Here is a 22,204-nt window from a genome sequence, read left to right as displayed (position 1 = left end):
TTGACCTAAGCTGGTAAAGATAAGCTTAGGAGGTTTTCATGCAGGTCCCCACATCTGTACCCTAGCGTTCAGAGTGGGGGAGGAACGTTGACACCTTTGTTTAAAGATTGCTAGCCATGGCGAATCCACCATAACCCTCAGTAAACTGTTCCAATGGTTAATTACCATCACTGTGAAACGTTTATATCTTTATATGGAGCCATGGGTGAGAACTCCCCCATCAGAGAAGTTGAGGCAGTGGTGTGCATGGGCAATGCCGGCGGTGTGGTTACAGGCAGATTTACAGACACAGGCGATGCGCAAAGAGCAGGAGAGCTCAAAGATGATGAGAGCGAATACCTTGGGGAAATCTGAGTCAAAAAAGAAACACTTCTTCTTTTGGATGCTTAACTTATTAAATCTGAGATTAAGCCATGTTTCCTGGATTGAAATAGGCAGGAAAGCATGGGCAGTTAATAAAGATCTGTACAACTGAGTATTAATGTAAGAGGGTTAGTGAAGGTTAAGGTGACCAAGAGGGAGTTTGAAATCACCTAGGGAAATGAAGAAAAGAATGTAATTATGGCTTTTAATTTTCTTGGTGCACTGATATGTACATGAGTTGATTTTAGAAACCCAGAAGCAAAACTTGAATTTAACTCTGAGCCACTTATTTAATATTGCAATTGCTTCCTGCCAAGTGGTAGAAACTAGAGCACACTGCAATCTGCTTGTCACAAGGTGGCACAATTAGTTAACACATCAGCCTTTCACTTCTAGATAGCTGGGCTCAGATCCTCTGAGTCACAGCTCAGAAAAGTTGGACAGCGTCTTGGCTCAGCTCTTGTGGGAATTTGTGCACGTCCTACAATTTCACACAACTGGAGGTCTCTGCTCAGGAAATGACCAGGCCTGAAATAATTAGCAATATTGTGAGCAGGAGAGGGATAGTGGTGGGTGCACCCAGACTTAGGTTTACTTATGTCTGGCTCTAGCCCCAGTCCAGACTTATACGGCGACCCCTCTGATACTAGTCAATATTGTTGTTAATGAATTGGTCCCTTCTGACCTAAATATCTATGAATCTATGAATTCTAGTGTTTATTAACTAATGCTATTCAATCATGGGAGGCGGGTATAAGCCTTCCCTGGCACAGCTCCCTGCTCTGCCCCTTCCCCGAGACCCCCGCCACTGCCTGGTGAGTCTCTCCTCTCCTTACCCCTGCACAGGTCCCCACTGCTTGCCATGTCCCTACTCTCCTCCCCCCAAGGCCTCTTCTCCACCCCCCTCTTCCCTGCAAGGCTGCCTGCACAGCCGCTGCGTCGCAACTCTCCTCCACCTCCTCCCCGCAAGACCCGGCCACCTGCCGCTCGCCACATCCCTCCTCACCCCCCCCCCCCACCCCTGCAGGGACATGGAGGAGAGGAGGGATGCAGAGAGCTTGAGTCGTGGGGGCATCAGGGAAGAGGGGGTGGAGAAGAGGAGGGATGTGGAGATCTTGAGTGGCGGGGGCTTCGATGGGGAGGGGTAAGGGTAGGAGAAATGCGGCAGATGCTGGGGCCCTCACAAGGGAGGGGGCCTGGGCAGAGCAGGGGGGAGCATGGGCAGGGCTGCAGGTGGAAGATGCGGAACAGAGAGCTAGCCTCTCCTAGGGGAAGCTTCACATACCACCCAGGTATTCAATTAATCAACATGTTGGGGGAGGGGATAAAGGAGGGGTCCTATATGGCACTTTGATCTTAGATATCTGAACCTTCCTCACCATGGAATTGCTCTTTGACTCCTACAGGGCAGAGGCTAGAAGCGAGGGCTGAGGTCGGGCTGTTATCAGCAGTCATGCTTTTGGATCTTTTCTTGCACTCAAATACAACCAGGTCTTTGCATTGCTTGTGACAGTTCATTCCACAGTCTGTAAACAAGTAAAACAAGGTTTGCAGCATTTAGTGGTTTTGCTGCAGCATCTGAGATCCGTTCCCACACTGTATTACCTCCCCAGGAAACTGCAGAGGCCTTCTTACATGTTCTGTAAGGCATGGTATGAAACCACAAATGGATGGTAAATATACTCAACTGCATCCCTGTGCAATGTACCATTCAAACCCACTTTTATACTGAAGATATCCCACTAGCAAAAAACTCAGCCAAGCAGAACACATTAGAGTGGTACTGGCCCAGGTGGCTACTTAATATTGCATGGTCACACTGTCTTCTCCCTTGCAAAAGCCTGCAGGAGCGTATTCGGAGGAAGGAAAACCCTGCAAGATTTCCATTGTGGAGCTCCCCAAATAGTTCTGTTGGGAGCTGGGGTTTGCTTCGCTAGGAGTGTCCATTACAGATCCTGTAGGGATTTGCAGAGCACTAGGGCCATCCATTGTGAGGTCCTATGACTTCAAACTGGCTGAGGGCCACCTGCCCCTCTTCCAGATCTCAGGCCATGGCTTCCTCTGTCAGTAGACGCTCCTTAGGTGGGGGGGATTGAAGTGAGGCTATGGAAAAGATAATGTATCCTCAGGCTATACAACCTTATCATTAATTTCGCAGGGCACCTTTATAACTATGCATTCAGTCAACAGAAGAGGAAGTAGTAATTACCTTTGCATCTATATCCTTGTTTAATAACTCCCCAGAGCTGGAATTCAGGCACAAAGGAAAAAAAGGCATATTTGTGTTAAGATATTTCATTGAATTTTGGCATGTCGGATGGCTCTCTCCAGGCACAAGAATGTGACAAAAGCCCACCCCTTTGTTTTGAAGCCTGATACTTTTTCTTGCCAGTCAATCATGTCTGCCGATCTGAAAAGAGGTCCCACAATTGGAGTAGCAGGGGTGTCACAAGTCATGTCTATTGTGCTTGTGTAAAGCCTAGTCTCCGGCTTGTGACACGCCTTCAGGAGCCATCACTAATGCATATCAGACATCACCCCATAACAGCATGATGCTGATCCCAGGAATCGGTCATCAGGGAGCAGCATAGTCAGCTTGCCCCGTCTTCCTTTGCTAAACAGGAAGCAGGCCCAGCTTCGCTCAGTGCTGGGCCAGTCCCAACAAACTCTGGGGGAGGGAGGTGCTAGGCTTTGAACCTTTTGCCTGACATTGATGCAGCTTGAAACAAGACTGCCTTGGCAGCCAGAAGAACACGAGGGAGAAGGAGCAACGTTAGAGAAACAAAAACACCACCAAGGAGGGAAAAGGCTCCATTGAAACATGGTCAGTAACATTTAACATGTAAATTGTCCTAAGATTTCAATATTAAATGATAAATGTTTGCTTACTAGACAGAAGAAACATCGTTATGCTAATAGATGTTAATGTAATGTACTTAAAAAATAAGCTTACAAATCCAGCACAGTTGTCACAGAACGTAGGCTTTAGGTAAGTGGTCTCTTGGAAGTTGTGAGCAAAGCCAAGACCTAATTTAGAATAGATCGAGCTAGCCCTCATAAAGTAAGCTGTTATTTCATCCCTGCTAATCAGACCTTCCCTGCAAATAAACGAGAGAGATGGTTAATAGGGGCTCTGCTTTCCAGTAGCACAAGGAGAGTTAACTACATCTCCCCTCCCCCCCCCCCCCCCCAACAGCCGTAGATGTCAGAATTATTCAATAATCTGGCCATGGGTTCTACAGAAACTCATTTATGAATTAAAATGCAGTTTATACAACTAAACAAAATAGCTTCTTGTGAAGTGCAACCTCACAACACCTTCAGAACACTGTTCACAATTATCAAAACAAAGCAAAAAAAATGAAGCAAGGGAATAATTCCTTCCAACAGGAATTCACACTGTTCTTTACCATCTCTAATGTGGTGTTAGAAATGTGGTTTCCTCATAGGAGGAGGAAAAAGATACCACGCATTTCTGACAGAGTCAAATTTTAATTTTCTCTGCTTTCTAATTTTAATCCTTGGCAGGCCAGAGAAACTCCAAATGACCACAGCTGCATTTTTCTATATTTTTGAGGAACATTTTTTGGCTAACACACAAATCTGTTGTCATTTGATCAAAACACAGGTTTCACTGGTCTGTGCCAAACATATTTTATTTCTCTATATGGTCTTTAACAACGACAACAACAAAAGCCTGTTCTGAGACACAGTTTTACCTTAGAAAAATGTTCAATACAGTTAATGTTATTGAATATAATTCAATAAAAGATTCTTTAAGATATTACACTTCAATTTTCTTCAATCGGTCTAAGCAGAGTATTGGAGTCACAACAGACAATGGTTTGATTTTGCTGCAGGGGGGTGAGGTCATTTGCAACTAACTCAGAAGGTGCTTTTGTGAGTTACGTTTCCACTTTCATTTTGGGAGAGAGGAAGGTGATTTTAACATCTCTTATGACAACAACTATCTGTTAAGAAGCTCACATGCAGAAACAGATGTAAAAATGAGGTTCACAGACACACACCTGTCCTTGTCCATGACACAAAATGAGAATGGAAAGCTGGCTGCAATCTTTTCAAATTCTTCCTGAGAAATGTATCCATCCTGATCATGGTCATAATTTTTGAAGACAGACTGGATAAGATAATAATAGAGGAAATTATAATGAAGTCGGACAACTTACTTATCACCTTTTTTGGGGAAAAAATTAAGTTCAAAATATATTAGCATCCCAGACAAAAACATGTATTGCTTCTGAGTCATTCAGTGTAAAATAAACTTTAATGGTTTTCTTTAAAACAGTGCAAGGACCTTTCTTGCTGCCTGCCCTGCTTAAGTCTATAGAACCATCGTAAATTCTGGATTGATGTCAAAACCCAAAGGTAAATTCTAAACAACATGGACCAAATTCTGTACTGCTCCATAGTGTGTGCAATCCCACTGCCTGGATATGGTGGTACTTCCCTTCCACAAATCCCTTTGTTTTTCACACTCAGCCCCTTTCTCCCCTCTCTAAGCCACTATGGCCAGGTCCACACACAAAGGTTGCACCACTGTAGCCCTCTTTATTAAAGTGGGATTAGGTGTGTGCGCATGCATACACCATCTCCCAGAGCTAGATCTCTGTAGTTAAACCAAAATAGTTGCTCAGCCTATTTTATCAGGGCAACTCTACATTGGAGGGAGTGTTAAATCAATGGAGTAACACCGTAGACACAGTTTCATTAATATAGCGTCATCAATTCAAGTAATTCTCCCACTTCTAGCCTACACTGCAGCAGTGACTGATGCACTGAGGGGTGGTGACTTTTCTGCACTCCCTATCTAGTCATCAGCTTGTCCCAAAGTCACTCTGACTTTAAGATGTTTTACAAACTCCCAAGAGCCCCATTTGCAAGCCACTAGAACGCCAAACCTTTCAGAGCATTCCTGGGTTCACCAAAGGGGCTATATTGCCTAGCACATTTGCCTAGACCTGAAGTTAAGAGAATTGACTTCCTTGCTGTCTGGGGCAAGAAGCATGTGTAAACAGAGCTCAGAAACTCTCACCCAAAACAAGGTCATCTGCCAGTACCTGTGATACAAGAGGGCAGCTCTGAGCTCAGGAGCTTCCTTCCGATTCTTAGTGCCTGCTGCCTTTGTTATTTGAAACCAGGCAGAAACAGCTATGGGGGAGGGCAGAAGTGTCCTTCCCTTCTCTATATCTCCATAGCTCCTCTACACGAACTACTGGCCATTTCCCCTGCTTTCTCTGCTTGGTGTTTTCTGCCTTCTCCCACACAACATCACCTGCCACCCTCTCAGTTTGGGCTGCCAGGCCCCCACTGCCTCTGTCTCCTAGTTCCCTCCTTTAAAATGTTCACTATAATCCCTTCCATGCCAACAAGGCTGTGCGACCCCAGTGATGTCTGCACCTGTGCAAGTGCAATGGTGTGAATGCACTCAATCAAAATACTTGGATCGATATAACTACTCCAATATAACTAGCACCTGCGCAACTTATATGTGTAGACAAGCCAAAAGTTACCTTCTCTCTTGTAGGCCCCCAACTCAGCAAAGTACTTACGCACATGCTTAACTCTGAGATCATGGGCAGCCCAGCGACATCCGTGGGACTGCCCACATACTTAAGTGCCTGGCTGAATTAAGGCCATTTCTGCAACCCTTGCGCCCACTGAATAACACCACTGACGTTCATGTGACTGCTTGGATCTATTAAGTATAAGGGTTGCAGAATCTGGTCCTAACTCTTAACTTTGAAAAGTTCCTCTAGCTCATGACAAATTCTTTTTATCAAGCAATTTGTGAAAACACATGTGAAACACTGGCAGGGACCTTGGGTCATGAATCCTGGTCTATAGGGCTCTTTGGAGTTATCTGGTTCCACCCTGCACTTCAGAGCCCTACTAACTCTTGTCAGAATCGAAGCTGAACACAGCCAGAGGGCCCCAGTCCTGGAAGCTTGATTGGTTCAAAGTCCTATTTAAACCCAGCACAGGAACAGGAAGATGTCTATACAACTGGGATCCATCTTGCTATGGACTGTGTGCTTCTGCTCCCCTGGCTTGACTTTCTGGTATCCTGACCTGGCCCAACTCTGGTTCCTGATCTCTGGTTTGGCTCTCAAGCTTGTCTCCTGACCCTGCCTGCCTCCTGACATTTGACTCTTGGTTCACCCTCTGACTTTCTGGTATATAACCTGGCCTGATTCTTGCTTTGACCACTCAGTCAGACAGCCCATACCCCAGTCGTGACAAACACTCTGTATCAAAATAAACTTTAGCAAACAATGAGTGTGTGTTGCAGTTTAAGCAGCAGTGCAGTTAGTTGATACCCCTGATGGGACGACAGCTACTATAATGAAATTGTGCTTTCAAAAAATGCAATGGTTTTAACATGGTTTGCAAATAGACTCAGCACAGGTTTGAAGATGTCTGGTTTTCAGTATGCAGCTTCTCATTACATATCTTATCATATACAGGAGGTAATCAAACATACATGGTAAAATGGCCACTTACATCAACCATTCTCTGAACGTGCTTGCTGATTGTCTTTGGATCAGGTTTTGGAGCTATGCCTGAGGCCCAGTCTGCAACTACCGGTGGTTTGGAAGGTGTCAAAGGCTAAAATGAACATTATAGAAACTTCTTACCATCTCATCAAGTATTTTCAATAACCAAGTTCTTTCCTTTGTCTAACAGAAGAATAAGAATGGCTAGCCAGGTGTAGATCAGTGGCCCAGTTGGTCCAGTATCCTGTCTCTGACAGTGGTCAGAGGGGAATGTCTTCACTGAGCTATCCACAGTGGTACTTAGGTCTTTTCCCTAAGTTATTACAGTTAATTCAGAGCCCAATAAGGTAGGTGAGTAGTTCTGCCAAGGTGCAGTTCTTTGCTGTTTCTTCCCAACACAAACGAATCCACCACCATGGCTGTCTGTTCATCCATCCTTATTGGCTACCGCTGCAATTCCTTACATGATTTTTCAGTCTTGATTAGTCTAAAAAATTGTGTCATCTGCAAATTTTGCTACTTCATTTTTCACCCCCTGCTCCAGCTCAGTGAGTATATATTGCACAACACCTGTCTTAGTATGGAGCCTGTGCCATCCTGTTAAACTACTGACCATTTAACTCTTCTTTTCTATCCGAGTTTCTGCTTCCTGACAATACTATGTATCCCACCCCATGACTATTTAATTTACTTACTAGCCTTTTGTGAAGGACTTTGTCAAAGGCGTTTTGAACTGTCAATTAGTGAGGCACAATTTTCCTTTATAACAGATGGTTAGTCTCTATGATATCATGAACACTTTTAATTTTTATTGTTTCTACCTATTTACCAAGAACAGCAGTAATTTCCCCATGGCTACTACATTCAGTCCTATGCATTTTGATTAACAGTAGATCAGTTTCATGCAATGTAGGGGTGACCTTAAAAGCCCCTCAATGCATAATGGCAAAGAGATCACTGTCATATATAAGCAACTGCTATCAGGCCTGACAGACTCACTAAACCTAACACATTGCTGTCATGGTACTTATCTGTAAAGAATGTTGTGTAAGGTGTCAGTTGAAAAAACTTATATCACGCTGGTCATCACAATCACTGTGTGATGTATGTGTGGGTAACCATTACACAGTTGAGTATATACTGAAAATATGTTCAAACCAGGCAGGGCTGATAAGCAAGGTTTTCCTAGACAATGGAATGTTGATTTATCTGTCTGCCTAGGTCTCAGATGTCAGTCGAGCCTGGTAAAAGCCAAAAACAAAGCAAGCACATTAAGTCAATAGGAAAAGCAAAGGGAAGGCTCTTCCAGGGGGTTGGGCACTGGGGTGCACCAAGTGTTACCTGCTAGGCAAAGTAAGGGCTGGCAGAGTCCTAAGGCATTTGTTTGGCTGGCTAACCAACTGGGGTGGCAGGGTGTTGTCAGTTGGTTTAGTATCTGCAAATCTCTCTTTTGTAAAGGCAGAGGGCTAACAAGGTGACTGACAGTTCTGGATGCCTTGAGAGAGTGTCACAGTAAGCAGCTTTCTTTTCGGTGTTTATTAAAAAAATTGAAAAATAAAAATATAAAAATGCCTTGGGGTAGATTACTGGAATTGTTAGAGGCCTGTTGCTTTAGAGGAATTAGAGTTCGCTATCAATGGGGCAACTCATGGGTCTGATGTCTCCACTCATGCTGATATAAATCAGGAGTAACTCCATATATTTCAAATACATCATTTGAAATAAATGGAGTTACACTGGTATCATAAGAGTGAGAGGAGACGCAAGCCTGTATACAGAGTTGTTATTACTATTCTGGTTCACTAACATGCTGTTGTTCGTAACAACAATATACCACAAACACATCAGTGTCTTTAATGAGCCGTAGGCTAAACCCAAGTGTCTACCAAGGATGAAATGTATATTGCTGTTAAATCATTTTGTTAAGGTTCTGGAAAGGCTCTTACTGCAGCTCGGTTGGTTCTTGGCTCTCGTGCATATGATAGTTCATATATTTCATCTTCAGTGTAGTAAAGATCAAGTGACAGCTGAAAATAAACATAGAACTGGATTAGTCTCTAAGCAGTTGCTGTTATTCCGTGGATTTACTTGTTTCTAATGCACCTACACCTTGCTGGTGAATTAACTGTTAATTAAGGCTGTGCTACAAAACCATACATTTGGGGGAACATGCATTCAAAGTCTAGGTGCTGGCAGCAATTTGAAATGGGCACATTTCCAAATGCAAATCTGTTGTTCCCATTGCCTAAGAAATGAACGCAAGTACAATCAGATATTGGCAGTGTGAGTTAATAAGTGACCCGATAACAGTCTGTTGTCCCCATGACATTACGATGGGGGTTCTATCACATCCACGAGAGATGTCTGCTTGTCTGCACTTATAATTCAAATTCTATTTTGGTAGATTTGTCTTTAATAGCTACCCAAGAAGTTTAGGGCAAAATTAGGTTTCTGTGCAACAAAATTATTTTTCAATATTTTAATTATTTAGAATTAATTTCAGTAAAGATTTTATTCAAGCATGACCCACACAAATGTAACTGTAAAGAAAGAAGTAGTCTAACTAGCCTCTCTGAATTGACATGGCTCCTATAGAGTTCAGTGACACCTTCTCCCTCCTCCCCCAACTCCCACAAAAAGAGAAAAGTTATCTAAGCCGTACAGGTCATTTTTAGCACTATTGCGATATCCACAAATTCAAGGAAGTCATTCCCAAGAACTATTGAGTTTCTTGCTGAGTTGGTTATTTGTGGATGTGGTATGGTATCTCTTTTGGTTTCCATATGCTCAGCAGAGTCTGGGAAGCCATTTTTAATTGAAAAAAGAAAAGGAGTACTTGTGGCACCTTAGAGACTAACAAATTTATTTGAGCATAAGCTTTCGTGAGCTACAGCTCACTTCATCAGATGCATTCTGTAGCTCACGAAAGCTTATGCTCAAATAAATTTGTTAGTCTCTAAGGTGCCACAAGTCCTCCTGTTCTTTTTGTGAATACAGACTAACACGGCTGCTACTCTGAAACCCATTTTTAACTGGTTTCTCAGAGGGAGAGGCTGTGCTCTCTACCTATGAGTGGCCTGTTAAGAAAGTCAGAAGAATACCTAACCCCTCTCGATAAGTCTGTATCCAGCAGGCAGTCGCTTAGAACATTTTACACTATTATAATTCAAACAGTTATGCAGAAGTGCTGCTATTGCTTGATACGTCTCATATGCGACTGCATTTTTGCAAGGAAAATAAGTGGTTTCCACTCCACTGTAGGCTCACCATATGGAGTTCCTGTGGTTATTATTGCCCAGACACTGCAGTATTTGTTTAGCTATACCTGAGATTTGAGTCTCACGTTATTACACTACCTTTTACAAGGAAATAATCTCTTTGGAAAGACCAAAATTCTGTTGTCGCATCGCACAAAGGCCAAGTGTCAGTTCTGTGTATTTCTGGAAGAGTCCTCCACTCCCAAAGGCTGCTAAACCCAACCCTCTGGAATTCCCTCAATTTTTACTTTCTGGGAATTGTTTTATGGGATAGACTCATCTAATGTAAGTTTCACCAACAGATATTTCTGAGCAAGTGTAGAGGGCCAGGAGCAGTAGTGGTGGCGATGAGGCTATTGTAGGGTGAGGATTCACTCTTGTGAGATGGTCTTTATCCAAGAACAACGATCCTGAGACTTGTAGTCCAGTGATCATGGGAACTGTAAGCTGCTAACAAAGCATGTTTGGTATAAAAGGTCTTTCCTCAGTATGGGAGAGATCAGAGAGATGGTAGCTACTTCTGTGAGCCTCTCTGTCCAGGAGGAGACTAGATGAGGGTAGGGGTGCTGATCTTGTCAAAGAGAAAGGGGCTTAAGGAAGAAGACTGGAGAGCAGCTGAGCAAAGGACCATTTGGCAGGGCTACAGGAAGACTGAGCAAGCCCCTCCAATAGAGGGAAGAAAAGTGTCCACTCAGACCCTGATGAAGAAGCTGTAGCCTAGTGTCTGGGTTTTCCCTCCTTTTTGACTATTTTTGTGGACCCTGGAAGGGGGTAATTTTTTGGGTCACGTGCGGGGCTAACCCAACCAACCAACAGGGGACACTGGGATGCAGACTAAATCTGATAATGGTGGAAGTTGAACTGCACTATCATAGCCCTCAAACAGCATCAGCAAGGGTCCATCACTGGACATGGAGAACCCGACACAGGAACTGAAGGAAGCGGCACATAGCTTCATTGCTATTACTCTTCACCTCAGTTTATGCTGCTGTCAGCCTGAAATCTGCTGTTTCAACATCTTGAATTCATCAAACCCAGCTGGGATCATAAACAGTGGGTAAGTACATGCCAGAGCCAGAAGATGGAGTTGCTTATTCATAGTGAGAATCCTGGTGCTACCACCATTAATTTTAGAAGGAGGCTGTTATTGCACCTGGATGAGATAGAATTTTTTTTTTAAAAAAGCTTGCCTACACCCCCTTTTGCCTCGGTTTCTGCAAATATTCCAGCAAATAAGCTTAGTGTCAGGAAGTTCTTGCAAATAACTGATTCTCAGCTGGTATTACATAATTTTCACAGGAAGTGAATTTGGAACTCTTGCATACAAATTAATGCTATAAAGCTGATTCTAGGAGTTATGCTTATGTAAGCGACAAAGGAATGTGTGTACAGGTCCCCCACTGTAACCAATCGAGAGCTTCAGCAGCTCATGCCCTTAGCTCTAGAGGTCCCTAGTTCAATTCCCGCTGTACCAGCCAAGATGGTGTCTCTCATACTTGTATAAGCAGGGCCCAGAAATATAGCATGTGACATGTCCAAACAAAACTGAACAAGGCTGCTCAAGTTTCTGATTTCAAATATATGCAAAAAACCACTTGAACAACCTACAGATCAAGAAATATTACTGCAGTAGTTGTAGTGATAATTTCAAATAACCTATAAATCTTAAACTGGTTTCTGGCAATTCAAAACAACAAGCTAATTTTGTCAAATAATATTTTCATTATGAATTAGTCACTCCTCCCTGCAATTACCACCACCTCTTCAAACTGACATGTCTGCTGATGCAAAAGCAGGTGACTAAAGGCAATGGGAAGGAGTAGGATGGAGGCCGATGTGAGCCTGGGGAAGGAATAGGCTAACCCCAGGCCCTGCAATGCTGGAGAGAAGCTACTATTGTCAGGTCTTCTTACAACAAACCCAGAGTAATGTACATCTGATACAGAGAGTCATAAAACACCCACCATTTTCAAGGCTTTGCACTGAAATTGTGAATGACTGCAGTTGTATACGTAAAATTATTTTTGCTCAAATGTTATGGAAAATAAGAAAGTTTAGGGACATAATCACTTTAAACAAGGTATTAAAAGCTTTTTTATTTTTATTTTTTTGGAGGGGTGGGGCTGGGGGAAATTCAGTACGTAGCAAGGCTCTGTAGGAAAACCTGACGGACTATGGTCCTGATTCAGTAACACAGGTGTTTTACTTCGAGCACATGGTAGTCTCAGTGGTAGAGCTACTCATGTGCTTAAAGTTAAGTACGTATTTAATTGCTTTGCTGAAACAGGGTCTGTAAGCTGAAAGCAAAACTGGGCCATCTTGTTCAATTGCAACCTGCTAAAAATAAACAGCACAATTTGGGAAAAGTAAGTACGTATCAAAAATTCTTCATAGTTTGATAATACTCTAGGAGCAACTAGAATCATAGACTCGTAGGACTGAAAGGGACCTCGAGAGATCATCTAGTCCAGTCCCCTGCACTCATGGCAGAACTAAGTATTATTTAGACCATCCTCTAACCTGCTAACTTGCTCTTAAAGATGTCCAATGATGGAGAACCTTCCTGGGCAAATTATTCCAGTGCTTAACCACCCTGACAGTCAGGAAGCTTTTCCTAATGTCCTACCTAAACCGCCCTTGCAGAAATTTAAGCCCATTGCTTCTTGTCCTATCCTCAGAGGTTAAGGAGAACAATTTTTCTCTGTCCTCCTTGTAACAACCTTTTATGTATTTGAAAACTGTTATCATGTACCTCCCTCAATCTTCTCTTCTCCAACTAAACAAACCCAACTTTTAAAATCTTCCCACATAGGTCATGTTTTCTAGACCTTTACTCTTTTTTGACTAAAACAATGATATTGAGACACACCCCCAACTCTAATTTAATTTGGAGAGCATCCCTGCAGAACTAGTAACATTGTCCTGGCAGAGATATTCCATAAACACAGGCTAATTCCAGACAATCTTTGCTGGTACCATACAGCAGCTTCACAAAGAAAAGTAAAATATTCCTCAGAACTGAGGTACCTTTATCCCAACAGCATCTTATGATGCCTCCCCATTCTCACGTTGAAGCAGCTACTACCTGTAACAGGCACAGCAAACCCCTCCAGCATGCCTGAAGACTTTTATAAGATCTTCTATCTTTCCAGGAGTATCTGGGGAGTAAAGGCAGCTCTGCCCCTAGTTAGTGCCTCCTTAGTGAAGGTGTGCAGGCCGTGCTTGCTAATGTAGAATGTCTCCATTCCTTCCTATAGAAATTACCCCAAGGAGACTACCAAACAGCCTGTATTATCAAATACCTTTTCCTATAGCCCGTGTCCTCACCGGGAGTACTGTGTAACCCCTACTATACCCGAAAAACCTTAGCTATTTTGTTTTCATATTAGCTGTAGCAAAGTATATATTTAGCTTTAAATGCTTGAGAAATGCATGAAAAGCTGTTCAAAATAGGCATTGTTTCTGTGATCTTAGAGACCTACCGTGAGCAGATGAACAAGATCCTTATTAGCTTCTAAGGGAGGTGCCATCTCCTGGAGTTGTATCAGTTCATTTATGTGGTTATACAGAGACTGCAGTTTATGCACATTAATTTTTTGGTCCTCTAAGTAATTTGGTATGGCCTCATAAAGGGAGATCAGGTCCTTCAAGTGGACCCCAAGGATCGGGATCTTAAAGTTAGTGCACTCATTGTAGGCACGTCGATAACTGTCATAGTTCCTATAAGATGAGAGCAGTTCTGTCATTTCATTAAACACCTAAAGAAAATAAACAAAGTAGCAAAATTAATCGCATTTTCTGTGTTCATGATTTTATTCATGTGAACATATTTGTCTCTTCAGATGGTATAGAGACAGCCCATGTTATTGTTCACTGACGTGTTTTTATCCTCCAGAAAGCCAAGCCAAGATTTACAAAACAAAACAGAAGGAAGTAACCCTAAAGGTCTAAATCTTCTGGCTTCAAATGAAACCTAGTTTACAACTGCTTACACAAATGTTACTGCCATTTAATAATATTTTAAAAAGCAATCCACCAATTTTTTCAGATTCTGAACCTCTTAATCCCTCAGATTTTAGCTTCACAAATTAAGATTATTTTTAATTAGGTATCCTTAAAAATACAGCCTCAAGTCATCAATTCCCCATCTTTCCCCAACCGCACTTCCATCACCACATATTTGGAATCTTTTAATCTGTAAATGTAATTGGGGGGAAAAATAAAAATTGTTTGCCTGAAGGTTGTCCAATCTGTATTACTTGATGTTATCTAAACTGTACGTTTATGATACTGAGGACAGTGATACTGACCTTGTTGACCTCATGAGGAACATAAGAACTTGTTTCCTTGAGTCTGGAGATAGAGCTGTGACAGAGACCTCCTATCACTGCCATTAAAGTATTGAAATTCTGCAACTGGTGGAGCTTCTGTATTGACAAACAATATCAATTACTTAAAGTTTGAAGTTGTGAAATGTATACATCCAAACTATGCTTTCCTTTTTAGCTGGGGCCTAGGTACTGTTGGTTCTACGGAGTTCCTAAAAATGTCCTTTGTAGCACATCATTCTTGGTTACCATTTTTAAACAATCTTACTCCATTTTTATACTCAAGTAGTGTTCTCATTTGTTGGAGTGCTGTGTGAGCTCTTCCTTTATACAAAAAGCCTTTTTATTCTACAAGCAGAGAGCATCTCCAAAGGACACCTCTCTTCAGTGCAAAGGTAAGATTTTAACATTGTTCAATGTTCCTGTTCAGGAGAATCTTGAGCATCTTCTCTTTATCAGTAATTCACTGGCAAATACGGTCTCTAAATAGTGACACCTCTGGAAGGTTAAGGAAAAGTATTGAGTGGTTCAAAAGGAAGTCTAGCTGCTTTGGGCAAACGGGTCTGTAATATGGGTCTCAAGGGAGAGACCTACTGCAGTTGAAAATAAGGTGATGCTCGATCATTTGGTATAAAAATAGAGACCACTGCCAACTCTCCTTCCCAGCTGACCCCACTGGAGAGTACAAGTAGTGGTGAAGAAGGAATAATTAAAGGGCTGACAGTTTCAAAGAAAGGACATATGACGAACCCAAAAAGGTCAAAGTGAAACTGACCTGTGCAACATGAATAAACTTGATGAATACTTCAGCCCGAAGCTGTGGTGTTGGCCTACTGAGTACCATTAGCTGTACCCATTGGGAGATACCATTACAAAGAGCAATGGACCTTTCCATTGTTGGATTCTCCTTTACGCAGCTGTTTACAATGTAATTCTGGTAATCTGAGAACTAAAAAACAAAAACAAGTTAAACCTCATCCAGACTTTGTATATTCCATGAAGCCTGTGTGCAGATATAGATCTTCTTACTAAATAAAATACAGTGACGTGTTATATATTTTATATTTATCTATAGGGCGGAAATCTTCCCCCATTCCTAAGCACTTCTCAGCACAGGGAGGTAGAGCAGCTTCAGTCTGGGAGCCAGGTGATGCTCCCCAAATGACCTTATGCCACTGTCAGATATAGGTAGCAAAGCTCCGTTCCACCATGTTCCTATCCTGTTCCCCCAGCACGCAATAATGCCAAAGATGAAAGGAGGACTGCTGGCGCAACAGGAAGCTATACCTCTGACAACTTGACACCAGTTGAGATTTCTCTTACATAAGGGGAATTCTCCCTACTGGCCACCTCTGGCCAAAATATGTCCACTTCACATTGCCTGAGTGGCAAAAAGTGGCTGTGATGAACCAAAGAATCCAGCTCATAATCTGTACTATGTACTATTCATGAAATGGAATGGTGGTGGAATTCTATCTCAATGCTTCCAATGTTTCACCTTCCTCTGCTGTGCTTGAAGGCAGACAAAGTGACAGGTATGTTGTCTTTTTATTTAGAGCTGTTAGTAAGCAGCAAGCATCTTTTGAATTAGGATCTCTCAAAGGGAGGTTCTTGTGGGGTATGTAAGTGATCATGATTTAGAATGCTAGTGCCCAGCAACTTCTGACTTTTACTGTTAGTGAAAACAAATTGAGTTTTCTTCTATGCACCCATTCCAAAGGAAATTGACTGATGTGAATTAACTAAATATTACAGCGGCAAAGAGTCCTGTGGCACCTTATAGACTAACAGACGTATTGGAGCATAAGCTTTCGTGGGTGAATACCTACTTCATTGGATGCATGTAGTGGAAATTTCCAGAAGCAGGTATAAATATTCAAGCAAGAATCAGGCTAGGGATAATAAGGTTAGTTCAAACATCCTCCCTGATTGAACAATTCTGACTTATTAAATTTTATTTTATACCAAGTGGAAAATTAATTTCTCTAGTAAGCCTATAAGAACAGAAACTAGAAGAGACGGATCTGTAACAAAAAGTAGTAAATTGTCAGCTCATCAAGATGCTTTATGTTCCCTACAGCCTCTTTCTTATTTTTTTTCTTTTTTTTTTAAACTAATAAGAGCTATCAGCCATTCAAAATCCATGTAAAAAAGCAGAGATGACAACAGACAACCTTGGTTTGTTCCCCTTGCTAAATTAAAAATGGAATAGATTTTAACACTAATAAGCAGAGTTGTCTGTGAGATTACAGAGTGTTCACATCCATTGTTTGAATTTTGGACCAAAGCCAGATTTGGCAACAAGATGGAACCCAAGCAGCCACTCTACAGAGCTGGATAATTTTTCAGTATTTAACTATATAAATTATTGTCTTTGTATTGGTTTCAGTACAATAATGAATACATTTGATTAGATTATCTTGGTTACCAGAAGTTCTCCCTTCTGGAAAAGTCCAGAAGGCTTCCCTATAATGTTGGGCACATTTTTATATAATGTATTAGACAAGCTTTCAGAAGAATGTTGGTGTCTGAATTATTATTAAGGTTATTTAACAAGGTTGCAATGGAAAGTAATTTTGCACAGAGCGAATAAACATACCTTTTCATCTCCGACTTGTATTTGCACTAAGAACAAACATAGTTCATCTGCCCCAAACTGAACAAGACAAAGGCTGAGTGAAACAACTGAAAACAGCATAGACTCATAGATGGCCAATGTGAGAGATCTGAGTTCAAAGGTCGTTTTGTCCTTGCTCTAGCTTGCAACATTGGAGCAATGATGTTTTCAGATTGGAGCATTTGAATATCAGTCATTCATCAGCCTCCCTTAGTATCTTTTTTAGATAATTATGGAGGGGGATCTATTAACAATCCTGTTACAAGGTTGCATCCCACAACTAGATAGGAAAAGGAGTGGAATTCAAATGGCAAAATTGCGGCCCAGAATGCTGGGGACATTGCAGTGGTGAAATATCATAGACCTGATTTCTGAGTACTTGGGTATTTTTTGTAAAATGGAAACCACCGTAAGTCTTGTAACACCATTAAACGGCGTTCACCAGTACACTGTCCTAAAAAAACTCTCATTCTCTGTAAGCGTCTCCTTAGGTTCAAATGGCTTAACCTATATAGGTCCTAAATCTCGAAATAGCTATCACACCCTACGAACAAACACATGTGTTATCCCACCATTCTGTAACAATTCCATCAAACTCAAAAGCTCAGCTCTTTTAACCAGTGATTTTGCAATGGTAATATCTTGTTCACACTGGACATGCTCAGAGAATTAAACACTGACATTAACACATTTGGATGGAATGACTAGAAATTAAAGCCAGACAAATTCAAATGAGAAATACAGGGTTTTGTTTTTTTTTTTGGGGGGGGGTGGGGGTAGAGAAATACAGTTGTCCGGAGGTGGGCTTCCCCCTGAAAAAAAAAACCCAGTGAGGGTAATTAACCTTTGGAACAAACTACCAAGAGAAGTGGTGGATTCTCTCTCTCAGTATAAAAACTGAATGCCTTTTTTGGAAGATATGCTATAGTCAGACACAAGCTCCTGGACACAATACAGGAAATACTGGATGAACATTAACGATTTGATGGTAACTTCTAGCCTTAGAATGAATTAATGTACGAATAGTTACTCTCATGTTACCATTATATCATCTAATTTGCATAGTCTCAGCCATAACAGGGACAAAGATTAGGCTACTATAGTAGGGAGGCATTCTGCAAGGAGTTAAATAATCACATTGTTTAATGGATAAAGCATTTTCTTTTCCTAACCAAGTCCCAGTGAACTAATTTTTTATCTCAGATTATCACTAGTAAAGTATGCAGGAACCTATGTTACACAGCTAAGTAACTGGCTGAGAACTATGAGGGAACCAAGACTCTGACTGTGCATCATACTTGTTATTCCCATTAATCATTAATTAGTGTCTGCACAGAGTTTTGAAAATGTTAAGCATTATGTAATCATTAAGTATTATTACTGCCTACAGGTAGGACCCTATGCATAAATGCGTGACTTCAGTCCTAAGGCTGTTAGATTTTAACTAACACATGAGGAGTCACGTACCTGGAGCTTAAAATAAAGTGCACTGCTGCATGACTAGGAGAGGTTTTTTTGCAATCTGTTCAACATCCCTCTAACTGCAAAACTTACACTTCAGATTCTAGTGCTACCATCCAAAAGATGAGTCTCTTTGTTCTTTTAGCTGTGCATCTTATCTCAGCAGCTTTAAAACCAGTATTGTACATATTTCCGGGGTGGGGAAAGGAGCAACTATACCCACTGCCCCTCCTTGCTGCTTTGAACCTGCTGTGCACTCTTTTGTTTGACACACAAAGAATACCAAACCATACTGGCCTTTTCTTTAGTGTGACAAAGAAAAAAAAAGACAGTCAGGTACAGCCCCCATTGGCCTGTTTAAAACAAAGTGTTACTTCAATATTTAAGGGGTTTCAGGGCTCTTCAGGAGCCCTTGTAAAGAAGTGCTGCAGCACCCCTCTGCTGTCATAGTGGGGTGAGTACCCCAGGGAGACAATCAGGCAGCCTAGCTCCTGTAGTGCTTTGCTCTCCCCATTCTCCAGTCTCCCTCACCACCACCTCTCTCCCCTCCCCGCAATGCCACTTGCATCAGCTTAAACACTGTTTTGAGTGAAAGGACATGGCTTGTTCCTCAACCTCTCCTTCCTGATTCAATCTACTATCTGAATATAAGGAGGATCAAAACTCTCTGCCTTGTCCACTGCTAGCTCCCCCAACCCAATACACGCACTTTTTGTAAAGACAAAGTAAGGATCAGGATGAAAGTGAGTCCAACTGCATGCACAGAAGGTTAGTTGTTTTGTTCTGTTTTTCCTAGCCAAAAGCTGATCACTTACTGATATTCTTCGGAAGGACTTAAATTCAAGGTAGGTGAGGTGGTCTGATAGCTCTTCCGGCTCTAGATGATCAAAGAGAAGTGAGACTTTCCTTTTCTTACTGGTGTTGGGCTTTATCCGCTGTGTAAGCTTTCGGGACCAATCCCGGGAATTTCTTTTTATAAAAAATAGGAAAAAGTTTACACGAAAATGGAGGTTGCTTTTTGCAGGAAAACTAATTTACATTTCCCCCAAAACAAAAAACTGTATCAGTTGCATGATTTATTGCAGCTGAAAACCAATGAATGATTTGAATTTCAAAAGAACAATTTCTTTATATTCATTATGAATGATGGACATTATGACATATGCAGTGTAGTTGTAGCCATGTTGGTCCCAGGATATTAGAGAGACATGGTGGGTGAGGTAGTATCTTTTACTGGAAGTTGGTCCAATAAAAGATATTATGACAACAGTCCTGTTGAATGCTTTTAGCTTGCATTTTAAAAGTACTCTTTAAAGATAGTAAAATTACATTATGAAATAGAATACAGCCATAGTGATATCTCCTCAGCATTGCTGTGTTTAACTCTCTCCAGTTTGCTGTATCCATTGAATCAAATCCCAGTCCCATTAAAGTCAATGGGATTCAGTGGCAACAGGATTTGGTCTGTCCATTATGCCTTAGTTATTCTCAGGAGAGAGCCACGTGAGATATAGCCCCTGTGCACTTTATTTTTCTAGGTGTATCCTTGACCAGATAATAAGACCAGCAACAACACATAAAATAACATTAGGAATTAGACATAATGAAATGAACCCTATATTGTCTTCCTAGTGATTTGAACTTTGGCTTTTAAAAAGTTCACTGTTTTACCCCATGTACACTCTGAGTAAAATGTGTTCTCCTTTTTCACTGCGCTTTCAAGGAATTAAGTCTTTCAAAATCTTAAAGTCTTCTGTGTGCCTTAAAGTGAAGTTTACCCTGTTCAGAGGATTGGCACAAGATCTCCGCAACAATTTAGTTAAACTTAAGCCATATTTTGAGAGCTTTAATAGGACAAATTGTCACATGCTGGCCCTTTGCACAGGGGTAAATTTCACGCTCAGTAAACTGAGATCTTTTGCACATAGCTAATATAGGACACTTGGAAATATTCCTAATCTAGCTATTGGAGATGGGTTACTATTATTTTAGGGAAGTGAGATGGTAATATTGTTTTGTTTTCCAAACAAATTAAAACCTTGACACTCACATTTGAGTTGTGTCAATTAGGCGACAGTGTAACTCCTCACCATTAGCTCTCACCAATTTCTGAAATTCCTCCATGGTGTTAGTTAGACTAGAATCCATTTTGAACATGATCCAGAACTCTGTTATCCAATACCTATTGTAAATGGAAAATACAATAATAAAATAGAGAATTTTGCTGGTTATTTGTGTAATTGAAACACCAGTAATGCTGCAAGGCAAACATCCAGTCTGGTTTATAACTGCTATGCTCTTTTGGTCATTCAGATTTTAAATTTTGCTTCAAAGTACCTTCTCCAAAGTACACTGTTCTATCAAATAGAGAGTTTATAATGCAAGAATCAAACACTTGTATTGACACTACCAACTCTCTCTTATTGCTTTGTAATGATTGTGTATGTGACAAACTTCAACGTATCTGATCATCTCAACATATTATCTACACATACATATATATCAAACAACACAGTGAGCTGGCTCAGTGCTCAGACCTTTAAATATATTGGGCAGATCCTCAGCTTGTGTAAATCAGTGTAGCTCCACTGGCTTCAATGAAGCTACACAGATTTACACGAGCCAAGGATCTAGCCTGTTACTTTTTCTTTATATGGTGCTTATCTGTACCGCCAAATTCTACAACAAACTCATAATTTCTTGAAATCACTTAGTTTGACAGTGAAGGCAATGCCTCGTTCTAGGATTATTTTTGTTTATTATATATTGGGTGGGGGAATGGAAACCCGCCACCCACAAATAAATAGAAATCTTTTTGGGTGATACAGTTTAAATTGATATATACAAGGTATTTCCTGAGAAACAGTGCCTTGTACATAAGGTGGTCAGATTGCATGTATTATGTCTCATTATTCCATTCAGCTTATTTGGCTTGTAAGCCAGGCACACACACAACCTGGGTTTTCTCGAATAAATGGACATGTGTACTCTCCTCTAGGTGTGTGCATTTGTGAATTTTACATGTGCACAATTTGAAAATTCCATAATGTCCTGTAAAATACTGAACCATTCTGCACTAATGAAGTACCCCTTTTTGAGATAGTAAAATGGTCATTATTAAAAAGCCGACATTTGCCAGCATCTACCATTTATTTCTTGGTCTAAGTACTGATGAAAGTATTAGTGCTATGCAAAAACTGTTGGCAAATGCTGACTCTCTAATAAAAACATTCTTTAAACTAAAATATCAACCATTAAATTAAATGTAATAGAAGGAAAAAGGAAATAATTTCCTAGGGTAACACTGCAATTGATTAAGAACAACTCCTTATTGAATGCATATAGCCCAATTATTCAACATTGCTTTATTTGAAAGAGAAAACTGTATGGTAACATAGGGCCCAATTCAACCAGCTGCTGATCACTCTCCACTTTCAGTGATGTCAATACAAGTTGAGGGTGCTGAGGTTTTTGGATGCTCAGGGTCGTAATTATGCACCCGTAACAGGGAGCTGAATTCATCCATTGATTTTAATGGATTTGTGGGCCATTGTGCAGAGATTTGTGCAAGTAAAACTTTAAGGAAGGCTGTGGAAGATCATTCCTCTTTTGAATGCTAACTTAAGAAATGCAAAGTCACTCTTACTTGTGGCACCACATGAC

At 41.1% G+C, this 22,204-nt stretch overlaps 1 protein-coding gene across 3 annotated transcripts in view; it reads right to left on the bottom strand.

Annotated features, from left to right (window-relative positions):
- The window catches only part of RASGRP1 (RAS guanyl releasing protein 1), a 76,294-nt gene that overhangs the window by 16,826 nt on the left and 37,264 nt on the right, over positions 1-22,204 (bottom strand). For all 3 annotated transcript variants that reach the window (XR_012159476.2, XM_073348850.1, XM_073348848.1), the window contains 11 exons: positions 20,592-20,723; positions 19,357-19,510; positions 15,239-15,412; positions 14,446-14,562; positions 13,618-13,893; positions 8,825-8,905; positions 6,886-6,990; positions 4,392-4,501; positions 3,317-3,461; positions 2,573-2,609; positions 1,743-1,889 (listed from right to left, as the gene is read on the bottom strand). Coding sequence is in view for 2 of the 3 variants with exons in the window: in XM_073348850.1 (XP_073204951.1) it covers positions 1,743-1,889; positions 2,573-2,609; positions 3,317-3,461; positions 4,392-4,501; positions 6,886-6,990; positions 8,825-8,905; positions 13,618-13,893; positions 14,446-14,562; positions 15,239-15,412; positions 19,357-19,510; positions 20,592-20,723 (1,478 nt within the window). In the remaining variant the exon portion in view is untranslated. The remainder of the gene's footprint in view (positions 1-1,742; positions 1,890-2,572; positions 2,610-3,316; positions 3,462-4,391; positions 4,502-6,885; positions 6,991-8,824; positions 8,906-13,617; positions 13,894-14,445; positions 14,563-15,238; positions 15,413-19,356; positions 19,511-20,591; positions 20,724-22,204) is intronic.

The sequence above is a fragment of the Lepidochelys kempii genome, chromosome 6 (assembly GCF_965140285.1).
Source record: "Lepidochelys kempii isolate rLepKem1 chromosome 6, rLepKem1.hap1, whole genome shotgun sequence".
NCBI lineage: Eukaryota > Metazoa > Chordata > Testudines > Cheloniidae > Lepidochelys > Lepidochelys kempii.
The sequence above is the reverse complement of the archived record's forward strand: the minus strand, read 5'-3'. Positions and strand labels throughout refer to the sequence as shown.